Raw genomic sequence first — 25,660 nt, forward strand, 5'->3', positions numbered from 1 at the left:
GGTGGATGAGCACAGAGCAGGGCCCTCCCTGTGCTTGGGTGACCGTGGGCTGAACCATCTGACTCTGGGGTCTCCCGCACGGTGGCCGGGAAAGCGAGATTGACAGCAAGGGGTGGGGGGAGAACAACCTGTTTTCATGAGGGTCTCAGAGCTACTCCTTGTCCCCAATGCCAGCTGCCTCTCTCCCTGTGGCAGAACTTCTGACAAATGTGGAGTACCCACTTAGGCCACCAGAAGGCCTAGCATGTAGGGCACAGGGTAAGATGCTCAGACACCGTGTCTTAGGAAAAAGGAGAAGCTGGCCCGTCTCCCCAGCCCCACCCACGGGCCACCGCTTTCGTCACAGAGAGACCTTGGTTCTACTTCCCTAGCACCCCAAACTGCAAGGTCACGTTCACAGGTCTCACACCAAAGGACTCAATCACCCCAGCCGCTCTTCCAGAGCGTTATCTGCCTGGGGAGCTGGCCTCGGGACGGCCCTCAAACACACCCTGGCCCCAGTGTCCTCTGAGCTGGGCTCACAGGCTTCTCATGCAGGATTCCAGGGAAACTTCCAGAGAGACAGCTGGTCCACAGGAGCCGACAACCCGGCCGTGTCCTCCCCTAAACCACCAGCGTTGCCCAACTTCCTCGCCTCCCTCCTCTGCCCAGCTGTCCAAAGGCGGGGTGCGCCTTCTCTCCTTTTTTAGTAACACACAGCAAGTCGCCCAGCCATCAGGACGCAAGGCGGTGGGGGTGGCCGCTGGCTGACAGATGGTCCGGAGCAGGGAACCCCTCATTGTCCAGTTCTGTCTCTGAACCCATTGTCCTAGACGCGAACGGCCACAGAACATACCCTGAGCAACAAACATGCCCCAGAGGGCCACTCTGAAATGACATTTGAATATGTATCATGTCCACAGAACAAGACTTGGGACTTGTGGGCTCTTTTTTTTTTTTTTTTAAGAAAATATTTATTTTTTAGTTGTAGATGGACGCAATACCTTTATCGAAACCCAGGACCTTGAACATGTTAGGCGAGTGCTCTCCCGCTGAGCCACACCCCCAGCCCCGTGGACTTGTGAGTTTTCTAAACTGGTTCATTGGTGACGCGCCTGTCCCACGACTGAGTTGGGAAGCACTTGTCACATTCTAGCAGGACAGAGGCCCGCGGTGTCCTCTGCCCAGACACCCTCTGTATTCTTTTCGGGTTTTCTTCCACAGCGGCCCCTCCCCCACCATCTCACCTCTCACTCTGCGGTCCACCCCACTGACCCCCAAGGAAGCAGGAAGAGCAGGTCCTCGAGGGCCCTCCCAGCGGGGCCCAATCTCGAGAAATCCAGCCTCCAGCAGCCTCTGCGATGCCCCGCTCCACAGCCCCTTTTGATCCTGGTCCCCACTTCAGATGGTGACCTGCACACAGCTGTGACCCAGTTTTCCTGAAGCACAGCCTAGAAGTTCACAGAACCCTGTTTCACACACACAATGGCGACACCAAGGTATCTCCTTGGCTCTGGCTGAACGTTCTCCATTCACCTGTTTGGCTCATTCAGATCCGCGAATGCCAGGCTTGCTGGGTGACGAGGACAACAGCATTGCTCAGTTTGTTCCCTAGAGCCTGCATCTGCTGCCCTCTGAGGCCGAGCCCGTGCGAGGGAGGCAGGGCCTGCTCCGGTGGCCAAGTCACACTGGGGTGGCCACAGCCTTTCTCTAGAGCTGCATATTCTCTGTTCTATTATTCAGATGGTTAGAGCGGAACTCCTGGCTCAGCAGACCTCTGTCTGACCTCAACACATTTGTACCTTAAAGGAGGATTTCTCGAATCTTCAAAACAGTTCAACCTTCTCCTAGCAGATGCTATGACTGGTTTTTGTTTGTTTGTTTTTTGTACCAGGGATCAAACCCAGGGATGCTTAACCATTAAGCCACATCCCAGCCCTTTTTATATTTTATTTAGAGACAGGATCTATTGAATTGCTTAGGGCCTCACTAAGTTGCTGAGGCTGGCTTTGAACTCAGGATCCTCCTATTTCAGCCTCCCCAGAGGCTGGGATTACAGGCAGGTACCACAGCATCCAGCTGTTACAACCTTTTGTTCCAGTCAGAACCAAAAGGAGAAAGTCTGTCAGAAAACCTAGAGCAGGTGCCTGGGTCAGCCACCTGCCTAAGGCCCAGCCACCTCCAACCAAGTCTCCCCTCCACCCTCCTGGAAGCCGATTCTAGTCCGGGTTTCTCATGCAGCCATACCTCATAGCCACATGCTCTCTAGAGGACGCTCCCTTGGACAGACCCATTTGAGTGCACAGGAGACTGGACAGTGAGCCCGTGAAAGCCAAGTTCCTTGTGGGCAGACCATGGAAAGCAGCTGAACAAGACTCCATCGAGTGGCCACAGGACCTTGACCTTGTCCCAGATATCAGCAGAGACAAGAGTGAGGGACTGAGAGAAGACATTCCCAAACCCTGAACTCCTGCCCACACATGGACCAGTTCTGGGATGGCCATGGCCACACCAGCTACCTTCTGCAAAGCCCTCATCCCATTCCATCTGCTCTCCAACTGGGATGGGCCAACGGCAGGCAGCACGGGTTTTCACTGTGTTCAGTGGTCCCCAAACCTGCCTCTACCTGGACATCCCTGAGAACTTAATTCTGTGACCCCAGCCAGAAGGCACGACCCACTGAACAGATGCCCCAGAATGGACTCTCTGGTCTAGGCAGGGGCCGCTGCACGTCCTGCCCTGGATCCCGGCATATCTCCGGAGAGCACTCCGCGTCTGAGTCTCAGGAAACAGCCCGGCTAATGGAGAGTCTGGAACAGGGGAAGTCGACAGCACAGAGAGAGTGTGGTGGAGGCAGTGGGATCCCCAGCACCGGGGAGAGTCCCGCAGCTCAGACAGGCACAGGAGTCAAGTCAACATGAAAGCTGTATGGAAAATGTGAATTGACGCCGGGGACAAATTAGGAGATGATTATTCATCTTACAAAAGAAACTGGCATCAGATTCCTTTAAATAGCAATCTCCGCTAGTACATTTAAAATAGGATTCAGTTTACAGAAGTGTGATTTATACAAAACCACATCTGTTACATAAATCTCAAAAAAATAGCTCTCCTCCCATGAAGCCTCTAACTATAGAGCTGGCCCAGTACAGTTGGTCACCCGCTCTCTGAGAGGCCCAGTCTTGCTCTGTCACCCAGTTCCACGCTTCACCCCAATCATGGTTAAGTTTCTTAGAGGTCATCCAAATCTCTAGTCTTCAAACTCGGAACAACTGCTGGGAATTCTTTTCCTATTCCGTACATATTTCTTTTTCTTTCTTTTTTGGCACTGGGGATTGAACCCAGGGGCACTTTTCCACTGAGCCACTTCCATAGCCCTTTTTATTTTATTTTTTATTTTGAGACAGGTCCTTGCTAAGTTGTGGAGGTTGGCCTCAAACTTGTGATGGCAGGCCTGCGGCCGTTCAACACATATTTTTTGAAGGCCTATCCTGTGCCCGGCACTACCACGGCCACACTGAGCAGGTTGTGGAATGAGGACAGCAAGAGGTCCAGTATGACAGGAGCCACGAGGGCAGGGGTGCCGGGGAAATGGGAGGTTTTGAGCACGGGGGTACCATGGCCTGACTCACTTTGCTAAGACACACCTCAGTGCCAGGTGTGGACCCAAGGGACCCCAGTTAGGATGCTGCTGTAGTGACACAGGCCAGAGATGACATGGCTCAGACCGTGACGCGTATGGTCAGATTTGGATCTTATTTTGAAGGTAGAGCCGATGGGGTCTGCTGACGCAGAATGCGATGGCGGGAGGCTATGGACGTGGGCTGGGAGGAAGGAAGGAGGCACAGTTAACACACCAACTCTTGGCCAGAGCAACAGGAAGGACGGACTGCCACTGAGGGGCCAGAGAGGCCATTGGGGGGCGGGCTTGGGTGGGGAGACGGGGCTCGTTCCTGGCGGGGGGTACATGGAGACTATCGGGATCCAGGCGGAGCCACACAGGAGCAGTAGACTGGGCCAGGACTGGGATTCAGGAGAGCTCTGGGTTAGGTTCATAAATTGGGTGATGCGCCCCTCCCAGAGCAGGAAGGCAGAGGGAGGGATGCCGTCTCACGGAGCAGAGGTGGAAGGGACAGACGGCTCTGCAGCTTCTGTCCTGGGGCACTCGATATAGGACTGGAAAGACCCCCCAGGAGTGAGTGCCGATGGGGAGTCTGGGACACCCCAGAGAGGAGGGACCCTGGGACGGAAATGCAGAACAGTCCAGGGGTACGAGAAACCAGCACAGTGGGTGCCCTGGGGGCCACATGGAGAGCCATGTTCAGGACAGTCAGGTGGCAGCGATCAGCGTGTAACTGCTGACTGACCGGGTGGGACGAGACCTGGCCGTTGGATTGGATGGTGCCGTGGCCTTTAGCAGGGCTGCTTGGGTCTGGTGGAGACATGGAAGCCCCCTCCCTGATGGGGTCCAGGAAAAGAGAGGGAGCTGGAGGCAGCCAGCAGCTGCAGCACCTGCCGTTTGGGGGAGCAAAGGGGCAGCACATTGAAGGAGGGGACCAGGGCTTCCCTTGCCAATGGGAGAAATGGTGGCATTTCTGTGTATGAGGGGAAGTGTCTGGGACAGGGACCTGTTCAGGCGCACTTTCCTGCTACATAGCCAGGGCTCAGCCACAGGCGGCTACAGGTGAGCTAACCAAGATTTCCAGGGACTGAGCCTCTCCAGAGCAAAAGAGGAAGCAAGGTCACGGGCGAAGCCACAGCGGGCACAGGGTGGGCAGGTGCACGCGGAGGAAGAAGCTGGCCGCTGTCCCCACCATGCAGCCAGCCCCAGTCCTGCCCCTGGTGCTGGTCACCAGCCCTGGAGCCCGCTGTGCCTCCTGGTGCCTGTCCAGCTTGGAGAGTGGCTGGACCCCGGGGGGATCAGACACATGTGGTCACTCTGGTGTCCTTCTTGTTCTTCAAGGAGAACTTTCAGGAAGAGAGAGGGAACCTCCAGGCTGACTGGGAGGAAGACACAGGGCCTGAGCAACAGGAGGGGACACATAAGGCCAAAGGCTCAGAGTCTCTGGTTTGTCTTTCACTTCCTCCCTCCCTGCCGTGGGTCTCGATTTCCCTCCTAAAAACAGGTGGAAAAGCCTTCCCTCTACTGGGCAGAAGCCCAGTCGGTCACCCTCGCCTGGCCCATAACAGATCCGAGATCCATTCCCATCATTCACTGAGCCCTTATCACAACACTGGGACAAACTCCGCTAACCACATGGGGAAACTGAGGCACGGGACAGCTCAGGGAATTGCCCAGCTGGTCACGATGCCTGGCTAACTGGGCGACCCAGCTGGTGAGGAGCAGAGCCAGAATCTGAACCCAGATCTCACTGCAGGTTCAAGTGCATGCATCCCAGACACCTCTTTCCCGGCCTGAGGAGGACGATCAGACTCGTTTCCACCAAAAAAACCCACAGAGGCCGAAGCCAAGTCCTCGGTTTCAGGGACTGAGAAAGAACACGGGTCAGAACCAAATAAATTCGCCAGCAAGTGAGCAATGCAGGGCCCGGTCACCTGCAGGAGGCCACAGGATGTCCATCAGGCAGGGGCCCTCCATCCTCCCTGCCCTGACCCCGGAGCACAGGTGGGAGAGGACCTGCTAGAGCCTTCCCAGGCCAGGGAGGCTACTGACCCTGGAGGTGGGCTGCATCACTGCAGTAGCTGCAAAGTGACCTCCCCAGAAAGCCAGGCTACTGGGAACCACACTCTGTCTCTTGAGGGCAAAGAAGAGCCATCCTCAGGGGAGTGAGCGGAGGGGTCACGGAGGGTGAGAGGTGGCCGCCACCAAGCCTCCAGGCCTGACAGCCTGCAGGTCCCCAGCTCCTGCCGGTCACAATGCTGCCAGACCACCTTCCATAGAACATGGCTCCAACCACCCTCATGGTACGGTTTGATCTGTCCTCAGAGGGCCATGCACTGAAGACCTGGTCCCAGCTCATGGCTCCACTGAGAGGTGGCACATTTTTTTTTTTTTTTAAAGAGAGAGTGAGAGAGGGGGGGGAGAGAGAGAGAGAGAGAGAGAGAGAGAGAGAGAGAGAGAGAGAATTTTTAATATTTATTTTTTAGTTCTCGGCGGACACAACATCTTTGTTGGTATGTGGTGCTGAGGATCGAACCCGGGCCGCACGCATGCCAGGCGAGCGCGCTACCGCTTGAGCCACATCCCCAGCCCTGGCACAGCTTTTAAAAGTGGTCCTGGTGGGAAGTTGTTGGGTCACTGGACACGTTTTAGAAGGAGATATCAGGATTCAGGCCTCCCCGGGTCTCTCTCTACCCAGAGGCCAAGAGATGAGCAGCTTCCTGTACTGTGCACTCCTACCATGAGGCCCTGCCTTCCCACAGGCACAAGAAGCACGAGACAACCGATCGATCATGGGCTGGAACTTCCAAAATGGTGAGCAAAATAAACCTTTTCTCTTTTTAGGCTGATCAACGCTGGTGCTTGTTACAGCAACAGAAAGGTGGCTGATACCCAGGCTCACGGCCACATGTAGAGAATCTGCTCTACTTCCTGGCCTGGCAACCAAAGCTTGGGGACTGGCTTCTGCTGGCCTTTTCAATCCTACTGATCATTCCTGTCCCTCAGGGATGTTTTCCAGACACGTCCTGTATCATCTGACCCTTCTATGGAGGCTAGCCTAGACTCACCCCTTTCCAACCACCTCCGCTGATTTGAGTTCCAGCAGTCAGTCACTGGCTCCTTGTTTCCTTTACTCATTAGATCCCACCACTCGACACACATAGGGTAGCTACGTGTCAAGTGCTAGATCTGGTCAGCTCGCAGGTAGGGAAGACAGTGCTGGCTTCGAAGACCAGGTCTAGCTGGACAGGCGTCACGCAGTGTGTCCACAGCATGTTTAGAGGAGCAACACCCATGGGCAGTGTACAGGGCAACAGGCTGGGCATGTGGCCAGCGCTGAAGGGTGGGAATGACACCTGTAGGAGGAGCTGTCTCACCAGAGAAGCTGGCCTGGAAAAGGGCCACAAGGGCCATCAGCCTGCAGGACAGCAGGGCCGAGGCTCAGAAGTGAACAATGCCCCGAGTGAGGGACTACCAAGCTGCCAGTGTCACTGTGGGGGTGGAAAAGCAAAGGGGGTGCCATGGATTGAAGTCTGTGTTCCTTGAGGCAGAATCCAAGTTAAAGCGTCATTCCTGCGGAGGGGTCCTCTGAGGAGGGGCTAAGTGATCCCTGAGGCTCTGCCCTATGGGCAGGATGAGCCTTCCAAGACAGAGGCCACAGAGAGCAGCCTGTGCCTTCCATCTCTTCCGTGCTGAGAGAACGTACCCCATATGGAAGAGGTCCTTACCAGACACCAAACCTGTCAGCCCCACCATCAGAGGCTCCTCGGCCTCCAGAATGGTGAGAAGTAAATTTCTTCTGTTAACAAATCACACAGTCGAAATGATTTTGTTATAGCAGCAGGAACAGGCTGAGACTAACTGGTGAGTTCGTTTACAGGCCAACAGCCCAGAGAACCTTCCCCTATACTCACTCCCCAGCTCAAAACTCATCAGTAAAAAAAATTCTTTAAAGCTAACACTTCAATGCCTACATCCTTAAGGCAGAAAGTGATGACTGGATAAACAGTCTTAGACATTTATACAAGGATCTCACCTCAAGAGTGGGAAATGTATTAATAGAGGGCTGATCATGATGAGGTGACGTGTCACCTGAACTCATTGGAAAGACAGTGATACTCACTAAATTTACCCAGTGCTTGCACTGACCTAAGCACTTCACAAACATGTGACTGCAGCGGCCCCCAAAGCTCTGCATAGAAGGTTCCATGACCATCTCACAACACAAAAGGCAAAACCTTGGCCCAGGGATTCAGGGTAACCTGCTAGGTGAGTAAACAGTGGAGACAGACTTTAAACCCCAGGACCCATGGCCTTGACCACCATGGTATACTGTTTCTCAGTCTACAGCCCAGCGAAAGCTAAAATACAAGCATATAGCACCAGGTGTGGTGGCGCATGCCTGTAATCCTAGAGACTTGGGAGTCTGAGGCAGGAGGATCCCAAGTTCAAGGCCAGCCTCAGCAACTTAGTGAGGCCCTCAACAACTTAGTGAGATCCTATCTCAAAATAAAAAATAAAAAAGGGATGGGGATGTGGCTCAGTGGTAGGGCGCCCTTGGGTTCAATCCCCAATACCTGCCCCCACCCTCACCCCAAATATATGAAGTTCTGTTAACAGTATGACTGCATTTGTTTGTGTGTCCAGCTTGGTTGAATCAAATGAAAATTTGGCTGTTTTTGACCACTAAAAGCAGCACTTTCATAGGGTTCATTATGGCGTATTCACATGTGCGTGCACACACAGAAATGCACTCAGTCTGTATGGACCAGCATCCACGTCAGATGGTGGGAGACTGCCTGATCCTTAGCTTCGTGACACCCTTCCATAGTTCCTAAAAACAGCCAAAGTTCAATGTCTCCTGCAGACACCCGTTTCCTCCCCATTCCCACCGATGACCACAGCTCAGTGCAGCCCCCCACCATACAGCATCGGCAGACAGTGCACTTGGGGCTTCTCTCCCCAGGAGCTGGGGGAAGCAGTGAAGGAAGACGGCTGCACAGACAGAGCCCAGAACTCAGGAAGAGGGATCCCGGGAGAGATCATTTCTGAGCCTCAGTGTCTCCAACTTGAACAAGAGAGTAGGATGGCAGGAGACAGGGATCAAAGTGCTGTCGCCCTAGCCTCGTATGTATGGGCTGAGGTTACTGGGCTCAGCTGGGAGGGTCTCCCGACCTGCTGATGGTCCTCAATCCATACCAGAGCCACGGCCAAAATTGCCCACGTGACATGACACTCGGCTCCCTGACTCCAAAAGGCACGCAGCGCCTCCCCAGCTGCTATGAAAGCTGGCCCCATGGACAAGCTCTTGGTCTCTCTGGACTGCCCTGTGTGATCCCTGCCGAACAGACCCCAGGAGGAGGGAGAGAGCACAGAGAGGTGGCGAGGTCCAGACTCAGCAGCTCAGCAATGAGCCAGGGGGCAAGGCTGAGGCCATGATCTCTGCCAGACTGAGGGCCAGGTGGAGACTAGGTGGGAGTCAGGCTCCCAGGGTGCGCAGAAGCCAGGGAAGGCCTCCGCCCTCCTTCACCCAAGCACCTTCAGGCCATTCTGCACCAGCCCCTCCCAGGAAATCCAACCCCCTTCCGTGGTCTACACATCACGCTCACTTGCACTTATTGCCATCGGCCTCCCCTCCCACCGACAAGCACACAGAGCTCGGCTCCAGGACACAGGGACCTCTGGTTCTGCGAAGCACCCCAAGGACCAGGTACAGCAGGCAGCATGTGGAGGGCACCCTATAAATCTTTTCAGAATAAATGAAAGAAAGGTCTCCTTCCTCGACCCACTGTACCACAGCAGGGTCAATTATTTCCACCTCTGAGCTTCTGTGGGACTTTCCTTAAATCTCTGCCATTGCACTAATCACACTGGATCACAATAACCGGTCTTCTCCACCTCCGAAGGTGACAGCACCCACCCAGCACCCTCTTGCAAGTCTCGGCTGGCACAGGGCCGGGGCGGGTCTTCAGTATCTGCAGCTCAGGGGTCAATTTCTGCACATCTCAAGAGCCAAAAGGTACTGGCCAGCACTCCAGCTGCCACCACGGGAGCCTCTGTGTCCAGGGCCATGGCTGGCGATGCCATCTGTAGCTGGCAGGAGTGGAGGCTGTGATCTTACCAGACGTCTGTAAAGTCCAGGAGGAACCCAGCAAAGAAAGCTATTTTAGGTCCCAGAAAATGAGATGAACTGAGTGCTCCAAAGAGAAGTGATGACAGAAACCAACGGAAGCGTTCAGTTTAAAAAAAAAAACAAAACTTTTGCTTCAGCCCCCAGTTGGCCATTCCCACGCTGATCTGGGTACCAGCGAGGGCCACCATCTCCAGGCACTGGCACCAGAAGGCGGGGGAGACCTGTCGGCCAGAATAGCACACCCCAGCCGCTTACTGGTTCTCCCAGAGGCGAGCTGATTATTTTTAACCTGGGCGGTCACACCTGTGCCCACTCCTCCTCACCCACTCCTCCAGGCCCCACTCCTGGCAAACCAACTCCACGTCCACCCCCAGGGAGGGCCGCTCTGACTTCAACAGGAAGGTCTTCTCCTTTCGTCATGTAGTCGCTCACTCATTAGGCACCTACTGTGTGCCATCCCCCAACCCTCAATTCGGCACCACTGAGTCTTGAACCCACAGCTTAACGCAGGCTAGGCAAGCACTCTACCACCGAGCCACATCCCAGCCCTTTTTTACATATTGTTTAGAGACAGAGTCTCGCTGAGTTGCTGAAGGCCTCACTGAGCTGCTGAGACTGGTTTTGAATTCATAATCCTCCTGCCTCAGCCTCCCGAACGGCGGCAATTACAGGTGTGTGGCGCTATGCCCAGCCCAAAGGCGTCTCTAAACTGTGGTCAGACTGAGTTTCTATCCTTCTAATGTCTCATGATGGGAATTAAACTTCAACACATGAGCCCTGGGGGGACACTTGGACCACATCCAAATGACCAGCAGGGATCATTCTGAAAGAAGCCATGTTCCACCCTTTACCTTTAGTGTAACAATTTCATTTGTTGCCTGAACTAATGAGCAAAAACATTACTAACCACAGACATGGCTTACTAAGCCCCCCCATGGGCAGTACAGCCTGCCACCCCTGCGAGGCTGCAGCCACCAACCTGGCCGAGGGCTGAGGAGACCAGGCACAGCGAGGTCACCTGACTAATGCGCGGCCATAAATCCTCCAGGTGGTGGCCACAGGATTCAGCCTCTGGCCCTGTGACTCTGAGGCCCAAGCATGGCATCTAGAATATTCTCAGGACACAGAAGAGGCTCCCTAATCCTTCATGCTCAGGGCATGTCCAGCTGGGCTCCCACCCCCAAGTGTTCTGGTCCACTTAATCGCCTCCATGAAGGATGCAGTAGGGCTCCAGGAAATCTGAAGGAGATGCGCTGGGACTTCCCCCCCTTCCTTCCTTAATTTAGACCTAGGGCTTAATTTCTTTGTGGCTCCAGGGCAACGTGAATTTTGTCAGGCTGCTGGAATCCGCTGGCTCAGGGCCAGTTGCCAGACCACGTGCCTGTCTGGCTATGACTGGACTGGGACTTCTCTGGGCCAGAAAGGAGACAAAGGTGAACAGGAAACAACCCTTAGATGTGTGCATCAAGAAAATGATCCTGGTGGCCGTGGTGGTGCCTGTAATCCCAGCAGCTCAGGAGGCTGAGGCAAGAGGATCCCAGGTTCGAAGCCAGCCTCAGCAACTTATCGAGGACATAAGCAACCTACAAGACCCTGCCTCAAAAAAATAAAAATAAAAAGAGCTGGGGATGGGCTCAGTGGTAAAGCACCCCTGGGTTCAATTCCAGTACTGACAAAATAAAATAAAATAAAATAATAGGTGTCATATGGTTAATAAAAGTATTTTTCCTAAGCATCCTTAAAGGAGATAAATAATGAATCTCCTTCCTTCTCCACTGGAACCTGGTTGACACCAATGTCATCTACAACTCTGGCCAAGCCCCTGATTGTGATGCTGGCTGTGTTCCGAAAACATGATACAGCCAGGACACTGGGACTCGCTTCTCTGGAACTGCTGCCTTCGCACATGAGGCCAAATTCTCCTTTACCAGCCACACTAGACCTCAGCCATGGAACCCACAGGTCTCTAGAAACTGCTCCCAAGCCCGTGTGCTGAGCCAAAGTCTCCAGGTGCAAGGAAGTGGAGGCTGGGATTGCTGTCCTCCTCCAGGGTCCCCAAGCAGCTCAAGTTGGCTGGAGAGGGTCTCTCCTTGGTCAGGGAGTTCATTCTACCAGAGGAATGTAGAAATCCCCGCTGATCCCCAACAAATCCCACCTTGTGGGGCCACCTGGAGCTCCCACAACCTCTTCCTCCCAACAGTCCTCAGCAAGTCAAAGACGATGACGAGAAAACATAGCAGTAGCTGGGTATGGTGGCAGTATGGCCTTCTCTTCCTCATGCTTAAGCACTATATGTTTCGAGGGTGACACTGTCCTCACCCTCCTCTGGACACTGTCCTCACCCTCCTCTGGACATTCTCTAGGTGAAAGGCTACAAATTTTCTTTAGACTCCAACTGCTATGATTTAAGTGTTTTCATCTCCTCAACATTTACATTCAACATTAAACTCAGTCCCCAATGCAACAGGATTAAGTCCTAGGGCTCTGCCCTCACAAACAAAATCAGCACTGTTTAAAAAGGGCTACAGGTGGGGCTGGGGTTGTGGCACAGCGGCAGAGCACCCGCCTAGCACGTGCAAGGCCCTGGGTTTAATCCTCAGCACCACATAAAAATAAATAAATAAAATAAAGGTATTGTGCCACCTACAACTAAAAAAAATAAATATAAAAAAAAATAAAAAGAGCTACAGGTGGGGGGGCACCCTCTTGCCCTTCCGCCCCTCTGCCATTCCTCCCCTCCGGAGCACACAGCAGGAAGGTGCCATCTTGGAAGCAGAGAGCAGCCCTCACCAGACACTGAACCTGCCGACACCCTGATCTTGGACTTCACCAGTCTCCAGAACTGCAAGAAATCAACTCCAGTTCTTTATAAATTACCTAGTCTTGGTTATTTTGTTGCAGCAGCATGAAAAAATTACAAAACTGACCTCAGGAAAAAAGCATGTTTGCAAGGCCTCCTGGGGCTTTCTGGGTACACCTGGATATACAACCCAATCCAGTCTGAGGGACTATGCTTACCTTCTTATGAAGGCATACATCTGAGTTTGTACTGCTTCAACTAATTACTCAGCTCACACCCTGGACGGGAAGGCAGCCTCCTCTCCATGCAGCTCTTGGCCAGTGTGGGCTGCTCCAGAGTCCCTGGCATTGTCCTGCATCGGGACCTCTCCAGCTGGCCATTCAGCTTCTCACATCTCTCCTCCAACCCAGCAAATACACATGCATAAGCAGGGACAGTGGGTGGACCAGAAGTCCTTCGTGCCCACCACTATCATCATCCTTTACTCAGAATATCTGAATCACCTTTTCTGTGTCCCTCCCATCTCCCGCTGGGTGAGTCAGGAGTCTCACATCTGAGGATGAGACAACGAGATTCATAAAGAAACTCAAAGTTTTAAAAAAATAGCTATAGATGATTTGAGGTGCATAGACCACATACAGACAGATACTCACCCCACCCACCCTCTGGGTCCCTAGAGGACCCAGAGGCCAAAGGCCACCATCCCCAGCTCATCTTCTGAGATTAGAGAGGTCCCACTTTTATCTTTTCTTCCTTTACCTTCTATTTATTTCTTCACCTGGTGTATGTTTGGTTATCAGGAGAACTGGGTACAAGACCCAGCTCTGCCCTTGGCACACAGGACCCAGGCTAAACTCTTCTGAGCTCGGATCTTTTCTGAGCTGTGGTGAGGACAAGTGTGGTGCCCTGTAAAGTGCTATAGATGCAAATATGAAGTGTTCTGTAAACTGTACGTTCTTTTGTAAAGGTTGATGGCATTGACGCCATTCCCCAATTGTGGTCCGGTGCCTTCTCTGAGTACAGGGAAGGCAGGCTCCATCATCAGTCCCAAGGGGGCAGCTGCTCTGTATTCCTGAGGGTGGGTTAATGGGCTCTCCCAAGGGCAAGTATCTGATGGCATCAAACATTGATCAGCCATAGCAGTCAGTGAATCCGCCGTCTCCAGTCATCTGTACCCACATTTAAAAAGATCACTAGACCTGGGAGACTCGGTCTTGTGCAGTCAGGAGAAGCGCAGCCTAGGCTGAGCTCTTCAGGCCAATCAGCAAATTAGAGGCTGTGGGAGAATCAGTCACCTCAGGGCCAGGTGGGACTTCGGAAGCCATCACTGTCAGAATAACTACTCTGAATGGAGGAGTCCCTGCTCCAGGTCCCCTGCCTCACAAGAATCATCTGCAGGCTTCGCTGGGACACTACAGTATGAAGAGGCTAAGAGGCTAGGTAAGACACTGGCTGCAGGTCACACAGGGAGTCGGGTGAACTGTAATCTGCCTTTTCTCCTTCAGTGACAAACAGGACAAACCCTCAGGCTGATGTGGGCTGTCAAGGATATGACTGCAATGCTGGGTTTGGGGTCAACCCTGGAGCCAAAGGACCCCTAAGCAAGGCCTTCAAATCAGAGATGTGGACCCAATGGTCAGAAAGGACAGTCCCACAGGCCTTCTTCAGGACAGGAAGCAGGCACTGATGCCCCAGGTGGGGAAGGTTCTCTTGCTACATACCCCAGGGTCTGTGCTCTTCACAAAGAGCTGAGGACAATGGTTTCGGGGCTGGGCACCTAGCTGTTCAATGATTAATGAGAATCTAATATCACTTTTGTTTGGACTCTAAGCTGAAAAGGGAAAGAAACAATAAATGTACCTCTCCTGGCTCAGAATTCCCCGGAGGTTATCCAGTGCCTACAGGCCAGGGTCCAAGCATTCTGGGCCGGCACTGGAGGCTTTCGTGGCCTAACCCCAACCAACCATTTAGATATTTCTTGATCTCAAAGTTATCTCTGCCAGGTGGGTGTGGTCTCACCCAGTGGCTCTGTCCACTCCTCTTCCAGCAACTGTCCCCCAGGCCACGCCCGTCATTACTCCTCCAGAGCCAATTCCACTGGGCTTCCCAGAGCTGGCCTGATCCTGTTCTCCATCCAACCTCCACAGTCCAATCTCAGACCCCCATGGCCCTCGGAGTTTTGGCCTTCTGATTGGCGTCTGTCCTCCACCTAGCGCTTGATATAGAAATACTAGGAATCAAATACAGACTGTGGATTAACAAGGGATACAGAGAGAGGAGGGGAAGCCGGTCCTGGCAGGCCGGACTTCGAGGGATCCTGAGTACCAAGCCAAAAGGAAGCTCTGGGGCCATCTGGTACAGCAGCCACTGCGTCCCCAACCAAGCCCAGACAGGTGACTCTGGTATTTGCTCAGACACCTGTAGGAAAGGGCCAGGAACCGCTTGGTTTTCCACATTGCCACCCGTTCACCTGGAGGAAAGATTATTTTGAGAGGGAGCTGCCAATGGACAGGTGTCTCCTCATACAAAGACAGAGAGAAGCCCAGGAGGACATTCACCTGGCCCTCATTCCGGAGCACCGCCCCATCAGTTTGAGACTGATCTGCCAGAAGAAGAGACCACTCTTATCTGTCACCTGCCCATCCCACTGTCCCCTATCCAAGATAAGACTGCCAAGAACTAGGCAGGACCAAGAATGCCCCTGCTTTCTCTAAGAGGACGGTTGTCCCCAAAGGGCATCTGCTGGGGTCAACTAGCCCCAAATTTCATTTCCTTCTCACTCCTAAGCTACAGGCAGACCAAGGCCCCTCCCCAGCATCCCCTCCCAGGCGCATGGCAAGCTGGTTCCTCCTGATGCCCCACAGCCCTCCTGGGAGCATGGTCCACCATAGGGTGCTCCTCCAGCCTGACACACAGGCGCTTAAGGTTGCACGGCTTGGACGTGGGTGCTCTGATCTAAAGCCATCCAGGGTGGCAGTGACCTCACAGGCACCCTCTAGTCTCCATTCAGAGTGGCGAGAATGGAGATCCTTGGGAAATCTGCAGTGTCCAGGCCTTTGGGTGCTTCAGGAGACCCTGCTCCTTCAGATCCCCCAAATCACACCCAGCTCCTCCTGTGGGATGTATCTCTGTCTCAATCAATGAAAAGCCCCCTTCAGCTCCCAGTGTTTGGGATAAAAGAGGGAGGGTGCTCCAGGGCAGGACACAGACCCCCTCCCCAAGCCCACCTCTAAAGGAACTGGGAGGTAGATGCTGATTGGGCAGAGGGGCTGCTGCTCCCCAGGCCACTGAAGCTGGGGCTCTCAAGTGGCCTATCGAGTACCTCCACCTTCTATGCCAGGATTCCATTCCTGTCTCCTCACTTTGGCCGAAGCCTCACTTCCCCTCAGTCCTCCCAGGGCCACCTGTGCCTCCCTGGCCACTGGCTCAGCCCCAAAAACCTTCCTGCAGATCTCAAGAGGGCCAGCGGGTAGGGGATCTGGAGGGGACTGGACGAGTCCCCAGTCATGCCCTCTCCACCCCGCAGGCTTCCTAATCTGGGAGGCGAACCCCCGCCCTCTCTGGGGAGTCTGCTCTCCCGGGCAGCCCTGGCAGCAGCGCGGCGGGAAACCGGGAGCCATCCCGGCGGGCCAGCCGCCTCCGCGTCCTGGCCAGGCTCCCTCTCCGGCACGCCCGGAGTCGGGGCCAGCAGGCAGGATCAACAATCCAGAAACTTTCAATGGATCTCGCCGACGGGGAGGGGCAGAGGGGCACGAGCCGGTGGGGGCGGGGAGGCCGGGACGAGCCCCGCTCTCACTTACCATCTTGCTCACATCCATGACCGAGGCTGCAGGGTGCCCCCCGCCCCTGGAGCGCCTGCGTCCCCCAAACGCCGCTCCCGGCTACTGCGACCCCGGAGGTGCCATGATGCGGGCAGGGCGGCCGGCAGGGGCCCCGCGGCGCGCGGCGGCGACACCGCGGCAGGACCCGAGGACGCGGGGCGGGGCGGGCGGGGAGGCGGGGAGGGGGCCGAGCGCGAGCCGCCGCGCGCGCCGGGCGGGGGAGGCGCGGCCCCGCGGCTGAGCCCCGGGGTGCGCGGCCAGGCGCGCGGGGGCTCCCCAGCCCGATTCCGGGCGCTCAGCGAGGGTGTGATTTGAATGACAAAAGGTCGCTTCCACCAGAGCCCGGGCGCTGGGACTGGCGAGCCAGGGAGGGAGGCCGCCTGCCCGCCGGGAAGAGCGAGTGTTGTGTGAGTGCGCGTGTGTGCGCGCGCGCGTGCGGTGGTGGGGGGATCAGTGGGAGTCAGGAAGTGCGCGGGGGAGGCGACGGGGGAGCGGTGGGGGCGCCGGAGCAGACATTCCAGCGGGGGCAGGGGGTCCCCTCCGCCCCTCCCCACTTCGTTTCCTCGGACAAAGAGGGAATTCAGAGCCAGTTGTTTGCCTCCTGCGGCTAATCTCCAGGGGCCTCCCAAATGAGTCTGGGGTCTCCAAACAGATGGTCAAAGAGAAGGAAGTGGCACAGGTATCCCCGGGAGGGCTCTAATGGCCCTCCTTCCCACCAAGGGAGCTGCAGCCTGCCCTGCCTGGAGTGGGGAAAATTGGCTCCCGGGTTTTTGAATGATGTCTGCTCTGAGCTCAGCCGGAATTCCGCTCCTTAGAGAAACGTGAGGCCAGCCCTCCGGTCTGCAGGAGACTGCAGCTGGTGGCCAGAAAAGGGCTCCTGGCAAATGCTCATTTGGAGAAAGATCCCCAGAAGTAGCTTCACCATCCAAACCTGTAATTTCAATAAGGCTCCCATCCAAAATCAGATGTAGGAGAGACACAGGATCCTCGGAGTCCACTGAGACCGACTGCTTTACACAGGGAGGAAACTGAGGCCCAGGGAAGGAGTGACCTGCTGCAGCTCACACACCTGGCAGGAGCAGCTCTGCAGTTGGAGCCTCCAGGTTTTAAGATTCTTTCAAATGAACAGGTGACCACCCCCATCCCCCATCCCCCATCCAGGGGGCCTGCTGGGCTGATAGTGGCCCCCTCCCCTTCTGATCTGAGTCCTAATCTATGAAATTGAGATGGTTCTCCTGCCTCCTGGGGCATGTGAGGCCACCATGATGCTATCTGAGTGCAGAAGTGGGGACAGGAATGTCAGGGGCTTTTGTGGTGATGGCAATTTTCATTTTATGGCTCTGTCTGGAGGCTAGACAAGGGTCCCTCGGCTTCAGGCAGGGGATCTCTGGGCCCAGGTCTCTATCTAATCCCAAATCTGGGCTGCAGCCTGATTCACTGTTTCTGCCCCCACCCTAGGGCTGCCCCTGGCCAGCCTGGCCCTACATGTGCTGTGCCCCAGCCAGCCAAGTCGGGTGGGCTGTTCTGGTCTCTTCTGGTGAGACACATGTGCCCCCCCCCCAGAGCCAAGTGATCAGGCCCTAAGTGGGGAGGGACCCAGATGCAGTGGGGGCCAAGAGAAGAGAACGTCCCGCTTCCTCACCTTCCAGAGCCACCGCCATGGGACACCCTGGCTCTGTGAACCCACCGCTGTCAGCCCACTTGCAAATGAGTATGGGATTATCTGCTGCTGTGTTACATGGGTTTGCCATATGATATGTGGATATGCGTGGCTATGTTTTATCTTTATAAAAAACGCTTAGGCCTGGGGTTGATCAAGAGATCAAGGTTCCCATGTCATCTTGGCACCTTGCCTGGCCAAAAAAAAAAAAAAAAAAAATTCTCATGCCTAAAATGGTGCAAGTGGGCAGTGACGTTCAAGGGAAATGTTGGGTCAGTGGCGCCCTTTCTGCTTTACAGAAAGTACCCTCCCAAGCCCTACCTGTAGGAGGTTGAATAATGGCCCCCAAAGATAAGAGGACCCAATCACAGGCACCTGTACATGCTGCTTTATATGTTAGACTGCAAATATGTTAAGAATCCCAAGATTATCTGTGTAATTCTAAATACAGGCAGTGTGTCACAGAGACAGAGTGATGTGGCCATAAGCCACAGAGTGCCTGCAGCCACCCAAATTCAGAGGAGATAAGGCATCCCACCTGGGGCCTCTGGAGAGAATGTGGCATCTGCTGCATTGAATGCAGCCCAGTGACACTGGTTTGGGGCTTCTGGCCTCCAGAACTGATAGAAAATAATTCTCTTGTCTTAGCAGCTGGGTTTGCAGGCAAGTTTGTTTTAGCAGCCTCAGGAAATAGATTCGCTGCTCAAAGGTCAGTGAATGCTCCAGACAGATGCCCACCTGGGGGATGCCCTCTAAGCTGCCCATGTGACACAGAAGGGCAGGCCAGCATGCTCCCTTGCTCCATGCAGAGGGAGTCCTGCCAGCAGCTCTGGTGAGTGAGCACAGAGCGCCTGGGTGCTCCTGGCGTACAGGCAAGATCACTGAGGCTTGAGCCGCCCTGCCCCAGGGCCTCTTTCGAATAAATTGAACAGGCAGAAAGAGGAGACAGCGGGTCCAGAACCCAGAGTCCTGCCAGCTGCTGCCATGCCACTGCAGGACATCTCCTGCGAGGTCCAGCCCCATAGGCCCACACAGACTCAAGTCCATGGATAAATTTCTCTTCCTCCTGTGTTTTCTGTGTCAACTAACATTTCTACCTTCATTTAGCTTCTCAAGCTAGAAACTTCTAAGTCAGCCCTAATTTCCCCACTGACATCCCCCTGCTAACTGGTTTACTTGCAAATAGCTTCCAAAGTATGTCTGCTCCCAGAGTGGATGCTCCTGCCCTGGCTAAGATTCAGCGACAGCCTCCGGGCCTCCGGGCCTCTAGTCTCTTCCTGTCTAATTCATTCTCCACGTTTCAATGCAATTGCTCAATAGCCTAATCCCTTTTGTGGTTTATTTGGTCCTCAACACTATGGCCTCCTCTGCCTCCACTCCCAACTACCTTCTTCTGTCCTCTCACCATTCCCACTCCATAAAACTGCACAGGATGATCCTGGAAGCCATTCTCAGGTCCTCATCTTGGTAGATTCTTTCTCATCCTTCAGGACCCATCTCAGATCCTGACACAGCCAAGTACCAGGGAGTCCCTTCCCACCAGGGACCACCCCTGGGCACAGCTTGCATCTCCCTGTGATGGGACGGTTTGAGGCCTGGGCTCCCTGCTCACCTCTGAGCAAACTCAGGCTTGGCCTTTGCATGCCGCGCACTCGGCCCAGCTCCAGGGCTCCCTCCAGCCATGTCCACGTCACCCATCCTCAGTTGACATCAACTAGAAAGTACAGAAAAGACCCAGGAGGCTCCCAGTTCCTTGACATCCAGAAGATGAGTGGCCGTGCCCTGGTGGAGGCTGACACCTACTGGTGACCAGGATTCTGTTGCCTGGCCTTACAAATACCACACGATGACCCTGGATGACCACTTGAGTAGGGCCATATTACAAAGTACTGTACTTCAAAGGAATTAAGTTTCAGTAATTACCAGTAACAAGGTTTAAATGAGACAATACTCTCTACAAAAGGGCTGTAATTATGTAAGTTACTCTGCTGCTACTAAAAATAACCTGGTACAGGACAGTCATGTTTACAAAGTGACTTTTCATTCATTATCTCATTAGACCCTTAAAAAAAAAAATCAGGCCAGGCAGAAGCAGGGCTATTATTCCAAGGCACATAAGGACTGTAAAAATATTCAACAACAAATGTATACTAAAGCCTGGGCGTAGGGAAGGCGGCCAGAGGGTCTCTCACTTTGCCTACAATGTTTTAATTTTTATAAGGAACTATGATAAAATGTCACTTGCATAATAACAGTCGTTATTAAAAGAAAATAGGAGCCTGGAGTCAGATCTCAAGTTGAATTCTGGCTCCATTACTTTGTAGATATGGTTAAGTTCCTCGACCTCTGAATTTCAGTTTTCTTGCATGAAAAACAGGCTAATAAATGTTAGACCTCCCAGGTAGACGTGAGAATTCCCTGTGCATCAGGAAGCCTAGCTGCACATACAGGTCCCTTGATCTACTAAGTGCTAGTTATCAAAAAGTTCTAGGTAATGTTTTTAAAAATCTGAAATCATAAGAAAAAAAGGACAAAAAAAATGGAGGTAACTAGTCATTTTGATTTAAAGACAGTAAATGAGCAGGTTTTATGTGGGGGAAAGAGGACCCAGAGCCACTGACCATGCCGAGCAGAGCTGCAAAAGACACTGGCAGATGGTCACTTGGCTGGGTGGTTCCAAATCCTCTCCCTGTGGGGAATCCTACCAGCAGGACCTTGGCAGGGTGAGGGAGGTCCCAATGTGGCCTGTGCATTGGCTCAGATACGGTTTGTCCCCTGAGGGTTGGTGCGCTGGGGCCTTGGTTGTTGATATGGTGGTGCTGACCTCATGAGAGGTCAAGAGGACACTGTCTTGGAAATTCTCCTGGGGCCCCCTGGTTAGCTTGCGGGAGAGGATTGTTATAAAAGCAGGGAGTCTGCCCCTTGTGCTGGCTCCCTGTCTTGTGTCATTTCTCTCCTCTTCCGGCCATGCTGCCATCCGTCATTAACTCTGTACCAGAGGATGAACCACTGGGGCCACCCAGTCTGGACTTTCAGCCTCCAAAACTATGAGCTACTGTATGTATATGTGTGACTGCATGAGCAATATGATTCTGCAACATGTACACTCAGAAAAATGAGAAATTATGGCCGATCTACCTATGATATATCAAAGTGCATACATGCACTCTACTGTATGTGTAACTAATTAAAACAAATTTTAAAAAATATAAGCTGGACAACCTTTTTACTTTACAAAGTTACTCAGCTTCAGGTAGTCTGTTACAGTAACAAAATCAGATGACTGAGTGGTGATCCTGGTGGAGCTATCCAGTGGAGTATCCGGCTTGGCCTTGCCTTGGGTGGCTTTTTCAATGTCAAAAGACTTTCCCTGTGACTCCTCTCTTTCTGGGAGCATAGTTACACTTTAAAGTTAAAAAAGGAAAAGAGAAAAAGAAACCCTTCAGGAAATGCAGGAGCTCCCAGTCTTAGGGGATACATCTGAACACTGGATGCAGTGCCCCCTAGCAAGGGGAAGGTGGATTCAGGGGAGAGGGCACTGGGTAACTGTGACTAGAACAGCAACTGATAACACTGACGGAGCTCATACCAGCATATCAGGTGGCGAGCCCTATGACGAGCTCCACCAGAACTGTCTCAGTCCCCACAACACCCTATGGAGCAAGAGTTGCTGTTGTCACCTCTCCTTTACAGATTAGGAAACGGGGGCCCAGAGGGGTTCAGTGACTTGTGCAGGGGCCCCACAGCTAATAAGCAGTGAACCAGAGTGAAATACAGGCAGCTTATTCCAGAGCCCAGCTCTGGCCCCACTCTGGGTTCACATGCCCTCCTGAGGGGCAGCGGGCATGAGACTGTGGCATTGTGTGGACTGTTATTTATGGGTTGACCTTCTTCACTCTAAACACTTGTGAGATCCCGTGAGCCCCTGCAGGTTGGCACCTCCCCTCCTTTCCCTACCTAATTTGCATGAATTCCCTCAGTTGGGTACAGGGAACCCCTGATTCGAATGTAGGGCCAGCTGGCTGGCCTCTTGGTCCCCTTGGTGACCCCTTAGTGACCAGCAGGAACTCTCCTCCTGGCTGGGCCACCCACACGGGTGCTCACACACACACTAAGACCAAAAGGAGCAGCACAGGGTGAGACCCTGAGTTCTTGGACACCAGGTCCCACAGCAAGGCGAAGCAGCCCTGGGAGAGGGTAAACTGAGGCAGGTGGAAAGGCCAGGGAGGGGCACAGGCGAGGCCCATCCTGATCTTCTGCTCCTGGTACCACAGGCTCCACCTCATGGCCCGTGGTGACGGGCCTGGGGTCGACTTCCCTTCAGTGGTTTGAACACAGATTTCATTAAACACCAGACACATCCACACTTGGCATTGCCACAGGTATCCCAAATCCCGACCCTGGGAGCCCCAGGAGCCCCAGGAGCCAGCACGGTGGCCCACACCTGCAGCCGCAGCTACTCATGAAGCGGAAGCCGGAGGATGGCTTGAGCCCAGGAGTCTGAGACCATCCTGGGCAACATTGTGAGACTCCATCTGAAGGACAAATTGAAAAGACTAAAAACAGCCGGTCGCTGTGGCTGAGGCAGGAGGATCGAGAGTTCAAGGCCAGCCTCAGCAACAGTGAGGCCCTAAGCAACTCAGGGAGACCCCTGGCTCTAAATAAATACAAAATAGGGCTGGGGACGGGGCTCAGTGGTCAAGTGCCCCTGAGTTCAACCCATGGTACCCAAACAACAGAAAAGACTAAAAACCAACTAAGTAGAAAGAAAATGGTGCAGCTGCAGCAGGAAGCAATGAGCGAGATGCTGGGGAAGATAGAGAAGACCCCATGACCAAAGGGGACCGGGGTGAAGCAAAGGCAGGGAGAGAAGGTGATGGGAGAACCCAGGGTTAAGAAAGTGCTAGAAGGAAGAGTGAACGGGAGGGGGCACCAAGTGCCCCCTCCCACAGTCCTGCTAGAGGTGAAGGAGCTCAGCGGAAGGCCTTCCCTTACTCCTGATTTACATGGAATCCTAGTAATTTTCTTTCCAGATGCAAAACTCCTTGTATAGGAAAACTGCTGACCCCGAATGAAGGTGCTGGGCCTGCAGGAACCCTCAGGCCCCTGCTGACCAGACCAGCCTCCTCTCCTGGCTAGGCCAGTCCCACCTGTGTTGATGTGTACACAGGGGACCCATCAGGAACCTGGGCGGTCATCTGCATAACCCTCCGTAGACAGCACTGAGCACAGCACTTCCAAGTCCTGGCCAGGTGCTCAGTAAAGACCTAGTGTCAGCCAGGTGCAGCGGTGCACACCTGTAATCACAGGGGTGTGGGAGGCTGAGGCAGGAGGATCGCAGGTTTGAAGCCAGCCTCAGCAATTTAGCCAGACTGGAAGTAACCTAGTGACCCCGGCTCAAAAAAAAAGGAGGGGCCAGGGCTGGGGATGTGGCTTGGCGGTCAAGGACCCAGGATCAATTCCTGTGCAAAAGACGCAGTTGCAGGAGCACAGCGACTACCTTGAGCCTTCATCACACCCAGTAAACACCTGTGCCCTGCTCTGCCCTGCACCATAGGCGGTGCCACCTGCCAGGGAGCAGTCTCTGCCTGTGCCGTCCTCAGTCTCCCAGCAACACTCGAGGCTGTGCACAAGGAGCCTGAGAAGGGAGGGCCTTGCCGCAACTCCCAGAGGCTCCCAGAGGCAGGGCTACTCCTGGGCATCTTCCTCGCCTCCACGTCCACCGCCGCCTTCCCCGTGCGGATTCAGCCCAGCAAGGGCTCTGATCACTTTCAAATAGTCTGCCTTTCGCGAGCAAAGCCATCAGCTGGGACATGTCTGCCGGGGCACTTTCTGGGCACCAGCTGGGGACATCAGAGCTGTCCCTGGGGAACCCCAAGAGCTGCGGCATAAATGAGAAATGAGAAGGGGCCTGATGTGCTGCTTAGAGCCAGGAAAGATCAAGCGCTGTGTCACAGCGGGGACCCAGGGCACTCTGGGAGACCCACACGGCAGCCCAGGAGTCTACAGGAAGTGCCTCCAGGTAAATCCTCCTGGTCCTGGACAGGGTTGAGTCTCCCAGGAGGAAGAGCAGAGGCCCCAAGTGTCCCCATCACCTACAAAAGTGTGCACAAGCCGGGGAACGTGGCCTTGGTTTTAGCATCTGCTGGCCTCCAAGTCCAGGAATCTGTCCCTAGTCCTGAGTCCCAGGGGCTGCCTTGGGACTGAAACTATGGGAGCTGCTGGGCCATCATGAAACTGTGCTTTCCTTCAGAGGAGGGACACACTTTGGGCCAGCTGAGTGGGCAGATGGCAGTTTCAAGTCCAGAGAGCATCAGAAGTACTCCAGTTCTGGGGTACACAGGTCCAGGGTGTGCGGGCTGCTCCAGGCCTGTGTGGTCCTAGCAGGCAGCTGGCCAGGCACCCATTCAGGGAGGCGCCACGGGCACCACCTTAATCCCACAGGGTCCCACCAGAAAGCAGGTAGATAGCACTATGAAGGGGAGGCCAGCAGCTAGGGACAGTCAGGGGAAGCATGCCTGGGATGATCGGGCCTGAGAGTGGCATGAGCCAAGAGCATTTCCCGGAACGAATACATGGGGAGGAACCAGGAGCTCTGGCCTCCCAGGCTTTCCATCGTAGATGCCAGAAACCAGCCCAGGCCACCTGTGGGTGCACCATGAGCCAGCCAAGAATAGGCTTGGGGCGAGCGGCACTGGGTGCCTCTGCTTTGGGGGTTTGGGCAGAGGCTGATAGGGGCAGCTGGAGAGGTCCTCACTGGGAGTTGAGGAGCACAGGGGGCTGGGGACGACCCCTGCGGGCCCCTCAGCCTGTAGATCCACAGGCCAGTAGCATTTGGGGCCAGCTGTGGGCAACGGGGCCTGCGAGGCTCTGGAGGGGCAGGCTGGGAGCTTCGGGCACTCAGGCTGCGGTGCAGACCATGGCTTCCTGGGGACCCACTGCAGGGATGAAGGAGGGACAGACTGCAGGGATGAAGGAGGGACAGACTGCAGGGATGAAGGAGGGACAGAGCCAGGCGGGCTGCAGAACTGACCTCACTGGGAGGCAGTGGGGACATTAAGAGGAAACCGGGGCAATCAGACAGGGGCCCTGTCTCCCAGGCCAGTCAGGGAAGAGATGTGATCTTATCACCTAAGTGGGCCTGGCCTGTTCGAATGCTCCAGGTGAAAGAAGCTTCAGGGCCACCCTGAAGCTTGGACAGGATGGGAACCACTCAGGCAGGCCCAGGAGGGGTCATTCAGCCCTGGGGGTCTCTGTCACCCCCAGGACCGCAAGTACAACTTCCAAACAGATCCCTTCCCTTTAGGGCTTTTAAGGAACATTTTAAATGAAATCCTGGAAAAGCACTTTGCCATGGCCTTGAGCCCTTGGCGTGTGGCCCAAGGGAGCATCAGCACAGTGGGGCAGGGACACCCCACTTCCCTGCCTGAGCACCTACTGTGCGCAGCCAAGCCACTGTCTGGATTTGAGAATCAGAAGTGAAGGAGCAAGGTGGAGCAAGGGTGGAGGAGCGGGGCTGTCTTTCCAGCAGAGTTCTCCAGCTGGCTCCGCCCAGGTCACTTGGGACTCTATTGTCACCCTTGGGGGGGGGGGCAGCCTGGGTATCAGGATTTAAAAGCTCCCCCGAGGGTACCATGATAAGCAG

At 54.4% G+C, this 25,660-nt stretch overlaps 1 protein-coding gene across 5 annotated transcripts in view; it reads right to left on the minus strand.

Moving 5' to 3' along the window:
- Nucleotides 1-25,660, minus strand: part of HIP1 (huntingtin interacting protein 1) — a 134,065-nt gene that overhangs the window by 58,510 nt on the left and 49,895 nt on the right. Inside the window, exon 1 of one of the 5 annotated variants that reach the window (XM_081297380.1) lies at nt 16,335-16,469. The exons of the other annotated variants lie outside the window; for them this stretch is intronic. Coding sequence (XP_081153506.1) covers nt 16,335-16,352 — 18 coding nt within the window. The 5' untranslated portion in view covers nt 16,353-16,469. Of the gene's footprint in view, nt 1-16,334; nt 16,470-25,660 lie in introns of those variants that run through there. 5 annotated transcript variants of the gene reach the window in all.

Source organism: Spermophilus citellus (genome assembly GCF_964194105.1).
Source record: "Spermophilus citellus genome assembly, chromosome: 6".
Taxonomy (NCBI): Eukaryota; Metazoa; Chordata; class Mammalia; order Rodentia; family Sciuridae; genus Spermophilus; species Spermophilus citellus.